The sequence below is a fragment of the Suncus etruscus genome, chromosome 1, assembly GCF_024139225.1.
Source record: "Suncus etruscus isolate mSunEtr1 chromosome 1, mSunEtr1.pri.cur, whole genome shotgun sequence".
Lineage (NCBI taxonomy): Eukaryota > Metazoa > Chordata > Mammalia > Eulipotyphla > Soricidae > Suncus > Suncus etruscus.
This window is the reverse complement of record NC_064848.1, coordinates 88,944,754-88,959,595: the sequence shown is the minus strand read 5'-3', so window position 1 is coordinate 88,959,595 and position 14,842 is coordinate 88,944,754. Positions and strand designations below refer to the sequence as shown.

The following is a 14,842-nucleotide window of genomic DNA, read 5'->3' as shown; positions in this document are numbered from 1 at the left end:
AGTATAATGGTTAGGGTGCATGTCTAGTAAGCACCCTGAACTTTTTCACTTCCAGGCATCACATGAGTCCATAAACATCAATCAGGTGTGGCCCCAGAGAATCCAAGCACCACTGGGGTGGCCTAGGTAATCCCTAGCACCAGAGTTCAAGCAGAAGGACAACCTCAGGTCCTTGAATTGACTACATAGAGTCAGTTGACCAAAACTTTCTAGTGGAACTCTTCTCCTGAAAATTGCTTGGGAGCCTACCCTCTATTCCCCTAAAAGTGACTATGACATATCTATACTTGACATATCTATACAAAAGAGACCACTCAACCTTAAAAATAATTCAATCTCTGGGGCTGGGTTTGTAGCTCAGTGGCAAAGTTCAGACATTTTAGGTAAGAGATGAAAAACACAATGTTCCCAAAAGTTTTGAAAAGAAACAAACTATTGATAAATATTTCATATGAATTAATCTTAAAAACAACTATTCTGAGTGAAAGTCAATCAAAAGAGTAACAATTTCATCAATTATTTAGACAATTTTGGAAATGTAAACTAATGTCTAATGACAAAAGCAGAACAGGCAAGTTGGGGACAAGGAATAAGTTGATCATTTTGATTTTGGTAATGGTTTTATGGATATGCAAACATGTTTCATATAGGTTTATGAATTGGAATAATTTTGTTGTGTTTATTAATTTTGTTGTTGTTATTGTTTGAGGTCTCATCTAGCAATGTTTGGGTTTATTTCTGACTTTAAACTCAGGGGTCACTTCTTGAAGTGCTCAGGAGAACAAAATGCAATACAGGGTACTGAACTGGGTTGGTGACATGCCAGGCAAGCACCTTACCCCTCTACTTTCTCTCTGGCCCTAAATTATTATAATTAAAATGTCTGATGTCTGTTTTTTATATCAATTATTCTATAAAGCTGAATTAAAAAAAATAAACAAGTGGCAGGGCAAGCTATGGCTGTAATTCATCTCAAACCAAGGATCAAGAAGAGAAAACAAAAGTGTCTTTAGCAAGTCTGGTTGCCTGAGTTTCATTTCAAAACAAATTATGTGTGAAATACATCCCTGGACATAAAAGCACTAAAAAGAGGAAGTTTTCATTAAAGTATTTGAACTTGCAAGGAAACTAAAATAACCTCTCAAATATTCACTGAATGTTCCTCCCAAACTCTCTAAGAGATGACTCAGAGAACAGAAAGGCTAGTATCTTGCTTCTGGCTCACAGGACTCACCTTAAAGAAAAACATAGCTGGCAAGGTCAGAGACCAAGGTTAGAGATCGTTGGGCAGTAATTTTTGTTTTGAAACCACACCATAGCGCTCAGGGACTATTCCTGACTCTGTTTAAGAGTGAGCCCTGGACAGTGCTTGAGGAACCTTATGTTATTCCAGGGATTTAAGTCAGGCTTAGTAAAATGCTAGCAAGTTCCTCAATTCCTGTACTATCTCTCTGACACCATAAATCACGTTTTGTGTGTGTGTGTTTTTTTTCTGTTGGTTTGGGGGTCACACCAGGCTAGGCTCAGTGGCTATCTCTGCACTTAGGAATCACTCCCAGCAGGGTCAGGGGTCATATGGGATGATGAGGATCAAATCTGGGTTGGCTGCATGCAAGGCAAATGCCCTATCCAGTGTACTATTGCTCCACAAGTTTTAATTCACACAGTCAGCTGAGTTTTTGCCTGAAGACAGACAAAAATAGAAAAAGTACTAAGTTTTCCATAGCAGCTAGTATGAATTGACAATATAAACATCTGTTTAAAAATCTGTAATCTGTGTATAGGTTGAGTCTCTGCAGGTTGTATCTCCTCTCTTATGTACATCATTAGAGAACGTGCTGGTTTCCCCAAAACTGTGACTTTCATATATATATATATAATTATATATTATATTATTATATTATATAATTGTTACTCTGGCTGAATTAAAGCCATGATGTTTGATTATGTAAATAATACAACTTGAAAGTAACAGAACAAAATAATGTTTTTTTGTTTTTGTTTGTTTTTTGGTTTTTCGGGCCACACCCGTTTGATGCTCAGGGGTTACTTCTGGCTAAGCGCTCAGAAGTTGCCCATGGCTTGGGGGGACCATATGGGATGCCGGGGGATGGAACCGCAGTCCTTCCTTGGCTAGAGCTTGCAAGGCAGACACCTTACATCTAGCGCCACCTCGCCGGCCCCATAACAAAATAATGTAACAGTGAAGAATTCAGTAAGGTTTAAAAACATTATGTATCAGTTACCAATAATGGTAAGATATTTTAGCACTGCTGTGATTGTGACAAAATCTTCTATATTTATATTTTATCTAGCATGCACCAAGCCCTTCAATGTCCTTGCTTACGTACAAAAGGCACCTAATTGAGAGACCCCAGAGATACCTGACCAGTAATCTCAGAAATTAAAAAATAAATAATAAAGTTCTACTAAGAGATTTATTAGATTATATTTACAAAGAAAACAATCATTTTCACGACAATACTAAGATTTGCTGTGTTGATGAGCATTTAATAACAAGCTTGAGAGACAATGAAGAAGTCTGTAACTTTTTCCAGTTTATGTGATATGAATATTCCCACTATACCTGATTTCATTGAACTTGAAATTGATCTGACAAGCAGTTACCTCTCAGTCTCAATATCAGCTAACATATGCATTTCTCTATTAATAATCATGAGTCATTATAGCAAATTTCAATCCTGTAAGAGAAATAAATTAAGAGTCCAAGTTATAACTGTATGTTTTCTTGGTATATGAATTTTTTGAAAATTATCTTTTAAAATGTGATCATATATTTCCATCTGCAAAAAAGGGATCTTTCAGCATCTAGGACCCATAATCACCCATTTTAGATTTCTCAATAATGAACAACTCAATAAATTTGCTTTTGTTTTAACAGAAACATGGTATTATCAGATTTAATTTGACTTAAATGCTTAATGTGAGTCAAAAAAATTTTCAAAGTAACAAAAAGACAGGACATTTTGATACTGATTTTAGACAAAGATTAACTTAACGCAAATTGTTAGTAAAGGAAAGAATGGTTAGGATAACATCAAAGTATCTCCACCGCAGACTCCAGCACCCAACCCTGAAGTAAAGGTGGGCTTTGTACTTCTGTTTTGATGGGATGCTGATATGCAGTCATAGGAAATAAGAAGGTAAATCAATAGAAAGTCATCTTTTTGTGGTGTTTTCCACAAAAAGAGACTTTCTTCTAAGCTTAGCTTTATAAAGAAAACGAATGAAACAAGCTGGTTTAAGCTAGAAAGTGAACAAAAGGGGAGAAAAAAAACAAGAGCAACAACAGCTCCAGCATTTTAACACAACTGTAGCAGAGAAATTATAAAAAAGAGTAACAAAAGAGCAGACATATACCCAAGTTCTGAGTCTGACTGCAGCTGGAGCACTGAGGGGTCTGTGTCCCACTGAAGGGTCCTAATCGTGCAGCACAAAGGAAAAAGAACACAGAGAATTAACAAAAGGGAAGGGAAACAAACCAAACCAAACTGTCATTCGTCAAGGCAATGGCATATACAGTACACAGCATATACATAGAACATCTCCCCACTTCTTCATTTCCTCCACCCCAGCAGCAAGAAGAGCCTGTGAACACAAATAAGAGAAAATGAGGAGCCATCTTTTCCTTTGAATAGACATTTATTTTTGTCTTATTTTGTATGGGGAATGAGAGGCTCCTGCTGCTCAGGAAGTTCAGGAGCCCTTCCTGGTTGATTCCTGGCCACAATGACATCAGATTCACTCAAGGGCCTGAGGATACACTGCTGATCAGTATTACCTGAGCTACTCCAGCTATGGTTAGGACACAAGCAGTGCCTAAAATACACCAGTCCAGTTGCAGGCAAGACAGTCTCATCTCTGTATTCTCTCTTTAGCCTTGAGTTGCTTTTGTTAATCTAAGAAATGATTGTTTTCAATTGGCCTGGACCCAAATAATCGAGCTTCCTCATCTCTCTTGTTTGTTTGTTTTAACAAAGTCTGACATAAGCATTTAAACCTGGTAAACAATCTCTGAAATCCTAGAACTATCATATCTGTGAAGACAAATATCTCCCATCCTTGAAGAAAAGATGCAAATAGATCAATAAAGTAGGGAAGTTGGGCCATATGTAGTATTACCCTAGGGTCCAATAAGTAAATGGCTTCTTCTGATTGTTCATTACAAACTTATCGTTTTAGATATCTAGATTCCTCATTTCTGATATCATTGTTTTGTTTTGTTCTGAGGGCACAGCCAGTGGTGCTCAGGCATCACTTCTTTTTTGTTTGTTTGTGTTTTTGGGGGGTCACACCCGGCAGTGCTCAGGGGTTACTCCTGGCTCTATGCTCAGAAATCACTTCTGGCAGGCTCAGGGGACCATATGGGATGCCGGGATTCGAACCAGCATGCAAGGCAAAGGCTTACCTCCATGCTATCTCTCTGGCCCCCAGGCATCACTTCTGATGGGCATCAATGGACCACTCACAGTGGCAATGATTGAACCCATGTTAGCTGTGTGCAAAGTAAGTGTCCTAACTGCAGTATTATCTCTCCAACCCTGATATTTTATATGTATACATCAGAGTGGTCACATATCATTTGTCTAAGAGCTACTGATATCGTATGTCTTTTAAATATTTCATACAAGAAGACAAAACAGTAATAGAATTAAATTTCCTTGTTATTATGCTTTCAAAATAAGAAGTGAGATAAACAACTCTTCGATAAACACAGTGCATAAGGGACCTTTCTTCGGAAAGTCCCTTCAATTTCCTGCATTTAAGCTCTATAAATAAGGCAGTCACAAAGTCTCTGGAGGGCAACTTCTGGAGAGCAAGGGCTATAAGTTAGCCATCTGTAATGAAAATCTTACCTTAGCAAATTACCCAGGGTGTGACACTGGGCATGTTACTCAGGTTCTCCACCCAGAACCTTCTTGCATATTCCAAGTGTGATGGCAGTAGCACTGCTTAGAAGTGCATTTTGGAAATTCAGGGACTCTGGTACCCCTCAGACATAATGACTCCACAACACAATTCAATGAGAACTCCAGGTGATTCATAGGCAACTAAGCTTTAATAAGTCTTACTTGGTTTTCTTGTCTATAAAGGTTTACTAAGTTTAATGAAGCAATATATCAACAGCAGGCTTGCAGCTATTTTCCAAATGTACTTCTAACCACTTTCCCCCTCACCATGTCATTCTTGATGTTTTTTCCTCCCAAAATGATGGGTAGTTCATACCTTTGCTTCAGAAGCTAAAATATAATCTTCTTAATCAGGATTTTTCCTTCTTCTACCCAATTTTAAGAAGCACTTCCTTTTTATTCTCTATCCTCTTCCTTTGCCTTATTTTGGTCTAGATTGTGGGTCACACACACCAAGGATGGCTATAAAGCCCATGTGAATGCTTGCCAGTGTTCACACATATCAATCAGGCTTTGTATTGAGATTATATGCTCTGTTGGAGGGGTCCCAAATAGCAGAGCTGCAAGACAGCACATGTGGATAGCATTGAAGATTCAATACAGATCCTCATATGCAATTTAGGCACTATTTCTAATGATTCTTCACTGAGGCTTTCTATTTAACAATTTGGGGAGGATTTTGAATCGTACCCAGTGGTGCATAGGGCTTACTGTTGGCTCTGTACTCAAGGGTCATTCATTCCTGGCAGGGTTCAATACCAGGGAATGAACCTGGGTCAGGCACATGCAACATTTAGTCTGAGTACTATCACTTCAGTGCCCCACCATTTATAGAAGTCAATTACTTTTAATTTTATCCTAGATTTATCACAAATTACATTTATTTTTATCATAGACGTTCTGAGATTTTATTATATATCAAATTATTTTTTGTTTTGTTTTGTTTTGAGGGGAGGCCACACCCAGCAGTGCTAAGGGGTTGCTCCTGGCTCTGCACTCAGACATTACTTCTGACAGGCTCAGGGAACGATATGGGATAGTGGAGATGCAACAAGCCATGTGCAAACACCTTCCCTGCTGTGCTATCACTCAGGCCATTTACTATTCTATGGATTTAAGTCTCAAAATTACAGCATTGGTAGTAGCTCTAGTCTAGATTATAGGAAAACACCTACAGCTGTGCCCGGCATATATGCTTATTAGTTGAATTATTTCTTTGATTTTATATAAAGAATATATGCAATGATACCCATAGAGCTATCACATCCTATATATATCTATATATACATATATATAATATTAGTGTTATGCCCTACCTATTGCAGGTACATATAAGCTCCTCCTATGGAGATACTAGAATGTACCTTCATGTATTCCCTCAATGGTCATGACTGTTGTGGTATTTTTATGAGACTACTTTTAAAGATGACAACTCAAATTTAATTATTCATTAGTTTGCAAAATATAAGTGGCCACAATTAAAGTATCAATTCCAATATGTGTGAATGGTAATTGGGGTATTTTCCACACACATAACAAGCAATGTTTTAATGTCAGTGGGTTGTTCAAAAACTCAGTTCCAATTTGACACTATTTACCTGGAGACAGAAATAGATTCTGGAGTTTTTAGGGTTCCAACAGTTGTTGAGTCCTATAGAACTGTGCATAACCTTCATCCTGACTTCAGACAGTGGATACAAGTCTAGGTTAGTGCCTAGACACTTCTTATTAGACAGTTACAAATTAAAAATTTCAGCAAATTCTCCTTGTATTTCAGACACCAATTGCAAGTCAGGTTTACCCATACTTCTGACCAGTTTGACCATAAAATAGAAGTCATCAGGATCCTCCCACTCAAATTTCATTGATTTATTAGATTTGCTTATAGAACTCAGAAACATTTTACTTACCAGAGTACCATTTTGTATTTCCCAACAGACTGGGAAAGACCAAAGCCCTTCTCCAAGTAAGCCATTCTCCTTAAATCTCCAAGGATTTAGCAACAATACAAAAAGTCAGAGAACCCAGTTTATTTTGGGGTTTTGGAAGGCTTAGTTACATCAGCATAAATGACTACTGGTTAAATTCAATCTCCAGCACCCCTTCTCTTTTATGAAGTCAGAAGATGAGGATGGAAGTTCCAATCAACAAACAGCTTTTGGGTTCAAAGAACAAGCTGAATTCTTGGGTGCTTTCAAAAGTTGTTTCATTAACATAACAAAAAATACCTTTCTCTCCTTAGGGCATTCCAGGGGGATTAGGAGCATTGTGCCTAAAATGGAGATAGTCTTATAAAAAGATCACAATATCACATGCACTCTTTCCTAAATTAGTGCTGTTTCTAATTTAATTCATACACAGATACCTAGGAGTATTATTAAAATGTAAATTTGCTTTAGTGGGTCTGGAATGGCCTACAAGTCGAACAGGCTCCTTTGGATGCAGGTGCCACCCTCTGTGGACCAAATTAGGAATTACAAGCTCTCGATTTAGACCATACTTCTCAAAAGGGATGTTGTAAAGTGCTCCTTAATATCAGAAATTTTGATTCAGTATGTCTTAAGTAGAGCCTGAGAGAATTTGCACTCTAACAGATAAATTTGCTTACAGATGATCCGAGACCACCTTGAGAGAATGATTCAGTAGTGATCAGTAATGATTAAATAAGGCCTTTGTTTTCATTTCTGCAGGCAGACAGCTTCACTCAAACCCTCAAATGTGTAGCATTTAAACCATGATTCACTCATCTTGAGTGAATCTTGAGCCTCAGACCATTTTCAGACCAGTTAAATCTTTATGTCTACCGTGAGACACCAAAATATATCTGGGGGCCAGAGCAATAGTACAGCGGGGTAGAGCATATGCCATGCATGCAGCCAAGTTCATCCCGGACATTCCATATAGTCCCTTTTGTAATGCCAGGAGTAATTCCTGAGCAGAGAGCTAGGAGTAGCTCTGGAGCACCACCAGGCATGACCTCCAAACGAACAGCAAATAAACCAAAAAGAATTACTCTGTATTTATAAAGGATTCTCCAAGTGAGACTATTGGGCATTCAGAGTGAGTACTGGGCTGGACCCATTTTGCTGAAAGAAAAAAGCCCCTCAGAATTCCTTTACTTCTTTTCAACAAATGGAGATTCAGAATCTGTTGGTGTTCACATATCTCTAGATCGTTAAGACTGTTTCTTTGGCTAAAGATAGAAAAGCAGTCCCAAGATCTGACTAATCATAAAACACAACCTTTAGAAGAGTTGATTCTGCCACTTGACCCAGATAGGATGACCTTTAGTGACCTTTCCTTCTTGTCACTGGGACTCTGAAGAAAAGCAGCAGTTCCCAGTTTGAGCTCCCTGGAAACTTGTGTAGTAAAAATGAGGATTCAGCCTTTCTCACTTAGGACAACCACAGAAAAAAAAACTGTCTGAAGTTTGTATTTACTCAGCTAGATCAACAAAGAAGGTTGGTTTTGGTTTCTTTGTTTTGGGGAGCAGTTTCTCAGCTTTATTTTGTTGGAGGTTTTCACTGCCAATCCTAGGGCTGGTTCCTGGACACTATGAGCAGGATGAGTCACTAGGCCTGCCCTGGTTATTGGAACTTGCACAGTGAGATCAAGAGGTCAACACTAACTAAATTCCAGGTGCTGGTCCTCATGCTAGAGCATGGAAGCATACACAAGGACTGTGTTCATCACCCCTACAGTGGAGTCTGCACCCCTTTGGTGACTGTACCCCTTCATCTGTGGCAGGGCAGCCCCAAACTTCCTGGCTCCCTTCTTTCCATCAGGCAGGCTTCCTGGTAGTCACTAGGAGCAATCGGTAACCTGGAATAGGAAATGCTGCTCCCAGTACTCACCCAAGTCAATGGGCATAAAGCCCTGCTGCTGAGGGCCTGGGGCCTTCTCCATATATGAAAATGGATCCCATGCTGTTCTCACTGACCAGTCAGCTCCCAGCTGCTCTGCCACTTGCTGTCAGGTTTTAGACCTGAAGTGTCCTCCTCATGGGCAGCAGGTAAGGCTCCTGGAGTACTTCAAGGGAGGTGGACAGGGCAGGGCACCATTGCCCAAACACTTCCTTGAACATGAGCTTTACCCAGAACTGGACAGGGGTCAGACACCTGCGGTGGCTGCAGCTGCAGAGGTTGCAGAGGTGGTGCAAGCTGCAGGCATTTCAGACCAATGTGCTGTGCCACCAGCTTGCGGGGTATAACAAATGGTATACCAAATCCTGTGGAGTTACAAAGACCTCCTTGCTCACACAGATGATTTAATTCAGCAATAGAAATCATGACTGTCAGTAATAAGGAGTAGAGTAGGTGTCAACCAGAGATTTTCTTTTTTTTTTTTTTTTTTTTTTTTTTTTTCTCTTTTTTTTTTTTTTGGTTTTTGGGCCACACCCGTTTGATGCTCAGGGGTTACTCCTGGCTATGTGCTCAGAAATCGCCCCTGGCTTGGGGGGACCATATGGGACGCCGGGGGATCGAACCGAGGTCCTTCCTTGGCTAGCGCTTGCAAGGCAGACACCTTACCTCCAGCGCCACCTACCCGGCCCCCAACCAGAGATTTTCAAAAAGGTGCTAGTTTTCTTTTCATCTTCCCATTATTAATTATGTGGTCAGACTTACACAGAATAAACATTTTTTCTGAAATAACTTACAGTCAGTACATTTAGTGGGTAAAGGTTGTTTGAAATTAGTAGAACTGTAAAGAAATGTATATTAATATAGTATAATGTTCTGTTACAAAAAGTTAACTTTTTTTTGTTTTTGGGTAACATACGGCAGTGCTCAGGGGTTAGTCCTGGCTCTATGCTCAAAAATTGCTCCTGGCAGGCTCAGGGGACCATATGGGATGCCAGGATTCAAACCATCGTCCTTCCACATGCAAGACAAACACCTTACCTCCATGCTATCTCTCTGGCTCCTGCAAAATATTTTTAAATAGAAGCAGTGGTGTACTTTTGCCATTTGTTCTTGTTTTTTTTTTTTCCAGTTATTTCTGGTGTCAATCATTGAAGGGGAGAATATATGTGTACATATATTTGCTTAAGGTAGACGACATAATTTACAATAGTTCTAATATTATTATTTCAGGAATATAACACACCCATCACTGTAGTGTAGGGAGAAAATAACTTTGAGAAGAACATTCATCCATATATTGAGAAAGATATATAAAAGTACTCTTATGAAAAACAGTGTGAGAAGAAATGAAAACTTTTAAGGAAACCATAACTCAGATTCAGAGATAAAACATATATAAGAACTGACAAAATATTAGAGCAGTTAAGGTGCTTGCCTTGCGTGTGGCTAGGCAGATTTTAAACCTGATGCTACACAGTGTCCAGAGCACAGGAATGATCCCTGAGGGTAGAACTTAGAAGAAGTACTGAGTTCTGTGCCTCCTTTCCCCAAACAAAATAGCGCCTATATAAACAGCTTAGGGTCATAAATGTGACTCAGTAATAGAACACTGAAAACATGTGTGAGACACTATTTGAGTCAACATCACACACACTCTATATATTGTGTGTCTACAAGAGTTGAGTAGAACATGACAGTGAGCAAAATATTCCATATAAGCACCATCACATGTGTGCTAGGGGACATGTGGCTTGAATTTAAGAATTTCACATTTTACAAAGGAAATGAGACATAGGAATATGATACTGAGAACACATCCAAGAAAAAGTAGCTCATATTGCTTGTCCAAGCCTGGTACAGTTTAATGTTTCAGCAAATATTAGTTGAAAAAATAAATCCATTGGAAATATGATTAATAATAATAGTGATAATTTCCTCCCACTGAGTGCTTACTCTGTGTCAGTCATCCAGGCACTAAATTGTACTTTCAATATTCCTTGAAACTACAGTTGTAGTTGCCCTATAAAAAGATGAGGTAAGAAAATGAATATTTTTATCAATGCCCAGTTTATTTGACTTAGGTAACTAATGTGCCTAGAGGTTTAAAATTTATAATCTAGACACCAACTTATCATGACAGCATTCCCTGCCAGGCAGCTCAAGTATATAAATTTGAAAGTGTCTTCTCTTTAAAGGCCAACTTCCTTGAAATCAGATGACCCATAGTGTCTTTGGGATCAGCAAAGTAAGCTAAATTTTTAAAGTACTATAACTCCCTCCCTGCTTTGTTCCAACCATATCCTGGTGTGTGTGTGTATGTGTGTGTGTGTGTGTGTTTTAATATCAGATATACTTTTGATGCAGCCAGACTCAATTTTTTCTAATTCCTTGGTAGGTCAACTTAGCTCTTTCTGATTAATACAATCTTTATTAGACTATATCAATTACAGTGGGTCAGTGTTTTTCTCTGGGAAAACATCTTGTTTTATTATATTTGATTTCTTATTGGGGGCGGGGGAGTTCAGTAGAGTGAGCCACACTGAGCAGCACTGGGACAAATCCTGGCTCAATGCTTAACAGTGACACCTGATGGTTCTTAGGGGACTACAAGTGGTGCAAGGGATTCAAATTAGGGTTGCAGTCACATGCAAGGCATGTCACTTACCTCCTCCATTTCTCTCTGGATACATTTGCTTATTTATTTTTAAGAATGGAGAACTGAGAAGTTTTATATATATTGATATGTATATTGATGTAAAGGATTTCTGTTCTTTTGTTTTTGCTTCTGTTTGCAGATACTAAAATAGCCAAACAAGTAATTATTTAACTACTTTGGACTATTAGCCATTTTCATGATTTTATGACCCCAAGGTTGGATTATTAGTTCTAAATATGCCAATTAAGGTCAAATTTTCAACTCTTCCCAAGAAACCTAGGTATAGATATCTCCTGTATCACTGAAAATAAACATTCATTTATTTGGCCCTGAATATGTCAAACAAGGGAATCTCTAGTGTCTATATCAACTACTTCTTAACAGTTAACTTGCAATTTAGTTTTCCCATATTTATTTTTTAAATAGACAAAATATCAAAATTCTTCAAAACAGTGGACTAGAAAGACTGAAATTTTACATTTTAAACTTTATTTCAATTTATTACTATCCAGCTATTTAAAAAACTTCCCCCTTCTTAACTCAATTTTATTTGCTTTTTTCAGTTTATTAGAAAAAAAATATTTTAATTAATGTTGATCATTGAAAAAGATGACAAATATCTTTACTTCTAAAACCTTGCTCCCTGATGAGTGGTTAATTCCTTCCAAACAAAAATATGGTAATTTTCATTATTCTTCCATGTTTATTAGAGCTTATAAAATAAAACCTTAAAATCTGCTTAATAGTATCTTTGTAGTAAGAATATAGTGGTAAAGTGCATGTATGAGGTTCTGGGAAGGAGGGAGGGAGGGAAGGAGGGAGAGAGGAAGGAAGGAAGGAAGGAAGGAAGGAAGGAAGGAAGGAAGGAAGGAAGGAAGGAAGGAAGGAAGGAAGGAAGGAAGGAAGGAAGGAAGGAAGGAAGGAAGGAAGGAAGGAAGGAAGGAAGGAAGGAAGGGAGGGAGAGGAGGGAGGGAGGGAGGGAGGAGGGAGGAGGAGGGAGGAGGGAGGAAGGAAGGAAGGAAGGAAGGAAGGAAGGAAGGAAGGAAGGAAGGAAGGAAGGAAGGAAGGAAGGAAGGAAGGAAGGAAGGAAGGAAGGAAGGAAGGAAGGAAGGAAAAGCAGGAGTGGTGAACAAGTTCGACACAAAGAGCCTAAAATTTTAAACTGTGAGATTCAGAGAGCCACACCTCGCAGTGACCTGCCCAGACAAACACTCACGCAAAAGCATCTAATTTTAACAATAATATATTAAACACATAATGCATTTTGCCATTTTGAACGAAGGTCAAAATCCTGTAGTGATAGTGTGTGCTGCGTCCTCCACACTAAGAACTAAGGGCCAGATGTGACACAACATGTGATATAGGGGTCCTCCACTCACTGGCCCGTGCAGTTGTTTCCGAGTGATGGGGGATGGGAGGACGCAGCCTGGGGGCAGGACTCTGACCTGGGGCTTCAGGTTTCTGTCTGCATGGCTATTCCCGGAAGCCCCAGAGCACTGGAATAAATTCCGATTTGCTTTAGCATTCTCTGAATTTTGTCTTTGAGGCATGGGCTTTTCCTGGACTCAGGGCTTCCCTAGACCTTGGGCTTCCCCCTTGGGCCCTGGGCTGTCCTGGACCTTGGGTGTTCACCAGGCCCTAGACTTTTTGGTCTCCTTTTAACAATAATACCAATAGCTTAAACCTTAATGTAGTCTAATGAGTAGACTGCAGTACCAGTGTCAAGAGTTAAATTAATACTGTTATTGAAAAGTAATAGGCTATTATGTGTCAACATTTATAGACAAAATTATTCCTAGACTTTTTTTAATTTTCAAGACTTATGAAAATAAAATCTCACATTCGATAGCAACAACCAAAAAAAAGATGATGGTGATGATGACACTGACAAGGGTGACAAATAAAGACAACCTTCAAACATAAAATCCCATGACCAATTCTGAAGGGCTTTCATTCTTTTAATCAATAAAGAAGGGAATTTCCAATCAAGTTCACACTTCTTTTCTTTTTTATTAATATTTTTATTTAAACACCTTGATTACAAATGATTGAAGCTGGGTTTCAGTCATGTAAAGAACTACCCCCTTCACCAGTGCAACATTCCCACCACCAATCTCCCAAATCTCCTTCCTCCCGACAACACACCCGCCTGTACTCTTGACAGGTTTTCTACTTCACTCATTCATTCACATCGTTATGATAGTTCTCAATGTTGTTATTTCTCTAACTGCACTCACCACTCTTCGTGGTGAGCTTCATATCATGAGCTGGACCTTCCATCCCTCCTCTCTTTTGTCTCTAAGAATTATTGCAAAAATGTCTTTTATTTTTCTTAAAACCCATAGACGCATGAGACTATTCTGCGTCTATGTCTCTCCCCCATCATTTTTTCTTCTTTTAATTTTATTTATATCTTCTAGATAGGAGCCCCCACCTTAACATTTAAATAATTTTGTTCTGCCTCATATTTCTACATCTTCCTAAAAATTGAGAATATTTTTTGTTATTTTTTAATTTTTATTTTTTTTATTTTTTGATCAAAGTGGATTACATGGGCCCGGAGAGATAGCACAGCGGTGCTTGCCTGGCAAGCAGCTGATCCAGAACCTAAGGTGGTTGGTTCAAATCCCGGTGTCCCATATGGTCCCCCGTGCCTGCCAGGAGCTATTTCTGAGCAGACAGCCACGAGTAACCCCTGAGCACCACCGGGTGTGGCCCAAAAACAAACAAACAAAAAGTGGATTACATATCTTTCATAGTAATATTTTAGGTACATATTAACATTGAACCAGGAGAATTTCCACCACTGAAGTTGACCTCCCTCTCCCCCATTTGGACATAGTGGTATGCATAAATCTTTTCACCATTCCTACTATCATCTATACCCCATTCCTTCCTTTGCTAAAAATCTAAATTGGCTCAGACTCTCAGACCTTCCTTATTCATCTATGTACTCTGAGACACTAAGGAGTAACTTAGATGTCACCTATAAATCATAATTCTGAAGTCTTCATCACAGAGCATCAAGTCCCACCCTATATACAGCCCACTTGGATATATTCATAGGCACAGTCCTTTCACCATTCTTTATCTCATTATTCCCCATTTTCTCCTCTACTACCCTAATTCTAAATAAAAACTTTAATTCTTTTATCATATCAATGGTTCTTCAAATTAATCGCTGGGCCTTGAAAGTACTCTAAAAATACAGTGGCCCAGCCCAGACCTGTGGCTAGGTATCTGTGTTTTAATAAACATCCAATAATTCAATTATGTAGCCATAAGATATGGAAGCTAAGTATCTCAATTAGCTCAAAGATATTGCTACACCATGCATTCTACATCCTTTACTCTTCCAATACCTCTTCAATACACTCCTGCCACTTTTTTTT

General features: G+C 38.8%; 1 protein-coding gene across 1 annotated transcript in view; it reads right to left on the bottom strand.

Moving 5' to 3' along the window:
- The window catches only part of DYNC1I1 (dynein cytoplasmic 1 intermediate chain 1), a 377,776-nt gene that overhangs the window by 297,401 nt on the left and 65,533 nt on the right, over window positions 1-14,842 (bottom strand). Inside the window, 1 exon segment of the mRNA XM_049785233.1 lies at window positions 3,382-3,441. Within this exon segment, the coding sequence (XP_049641190.1) occupies window positions 3,382-3,441 (60 nt within the window).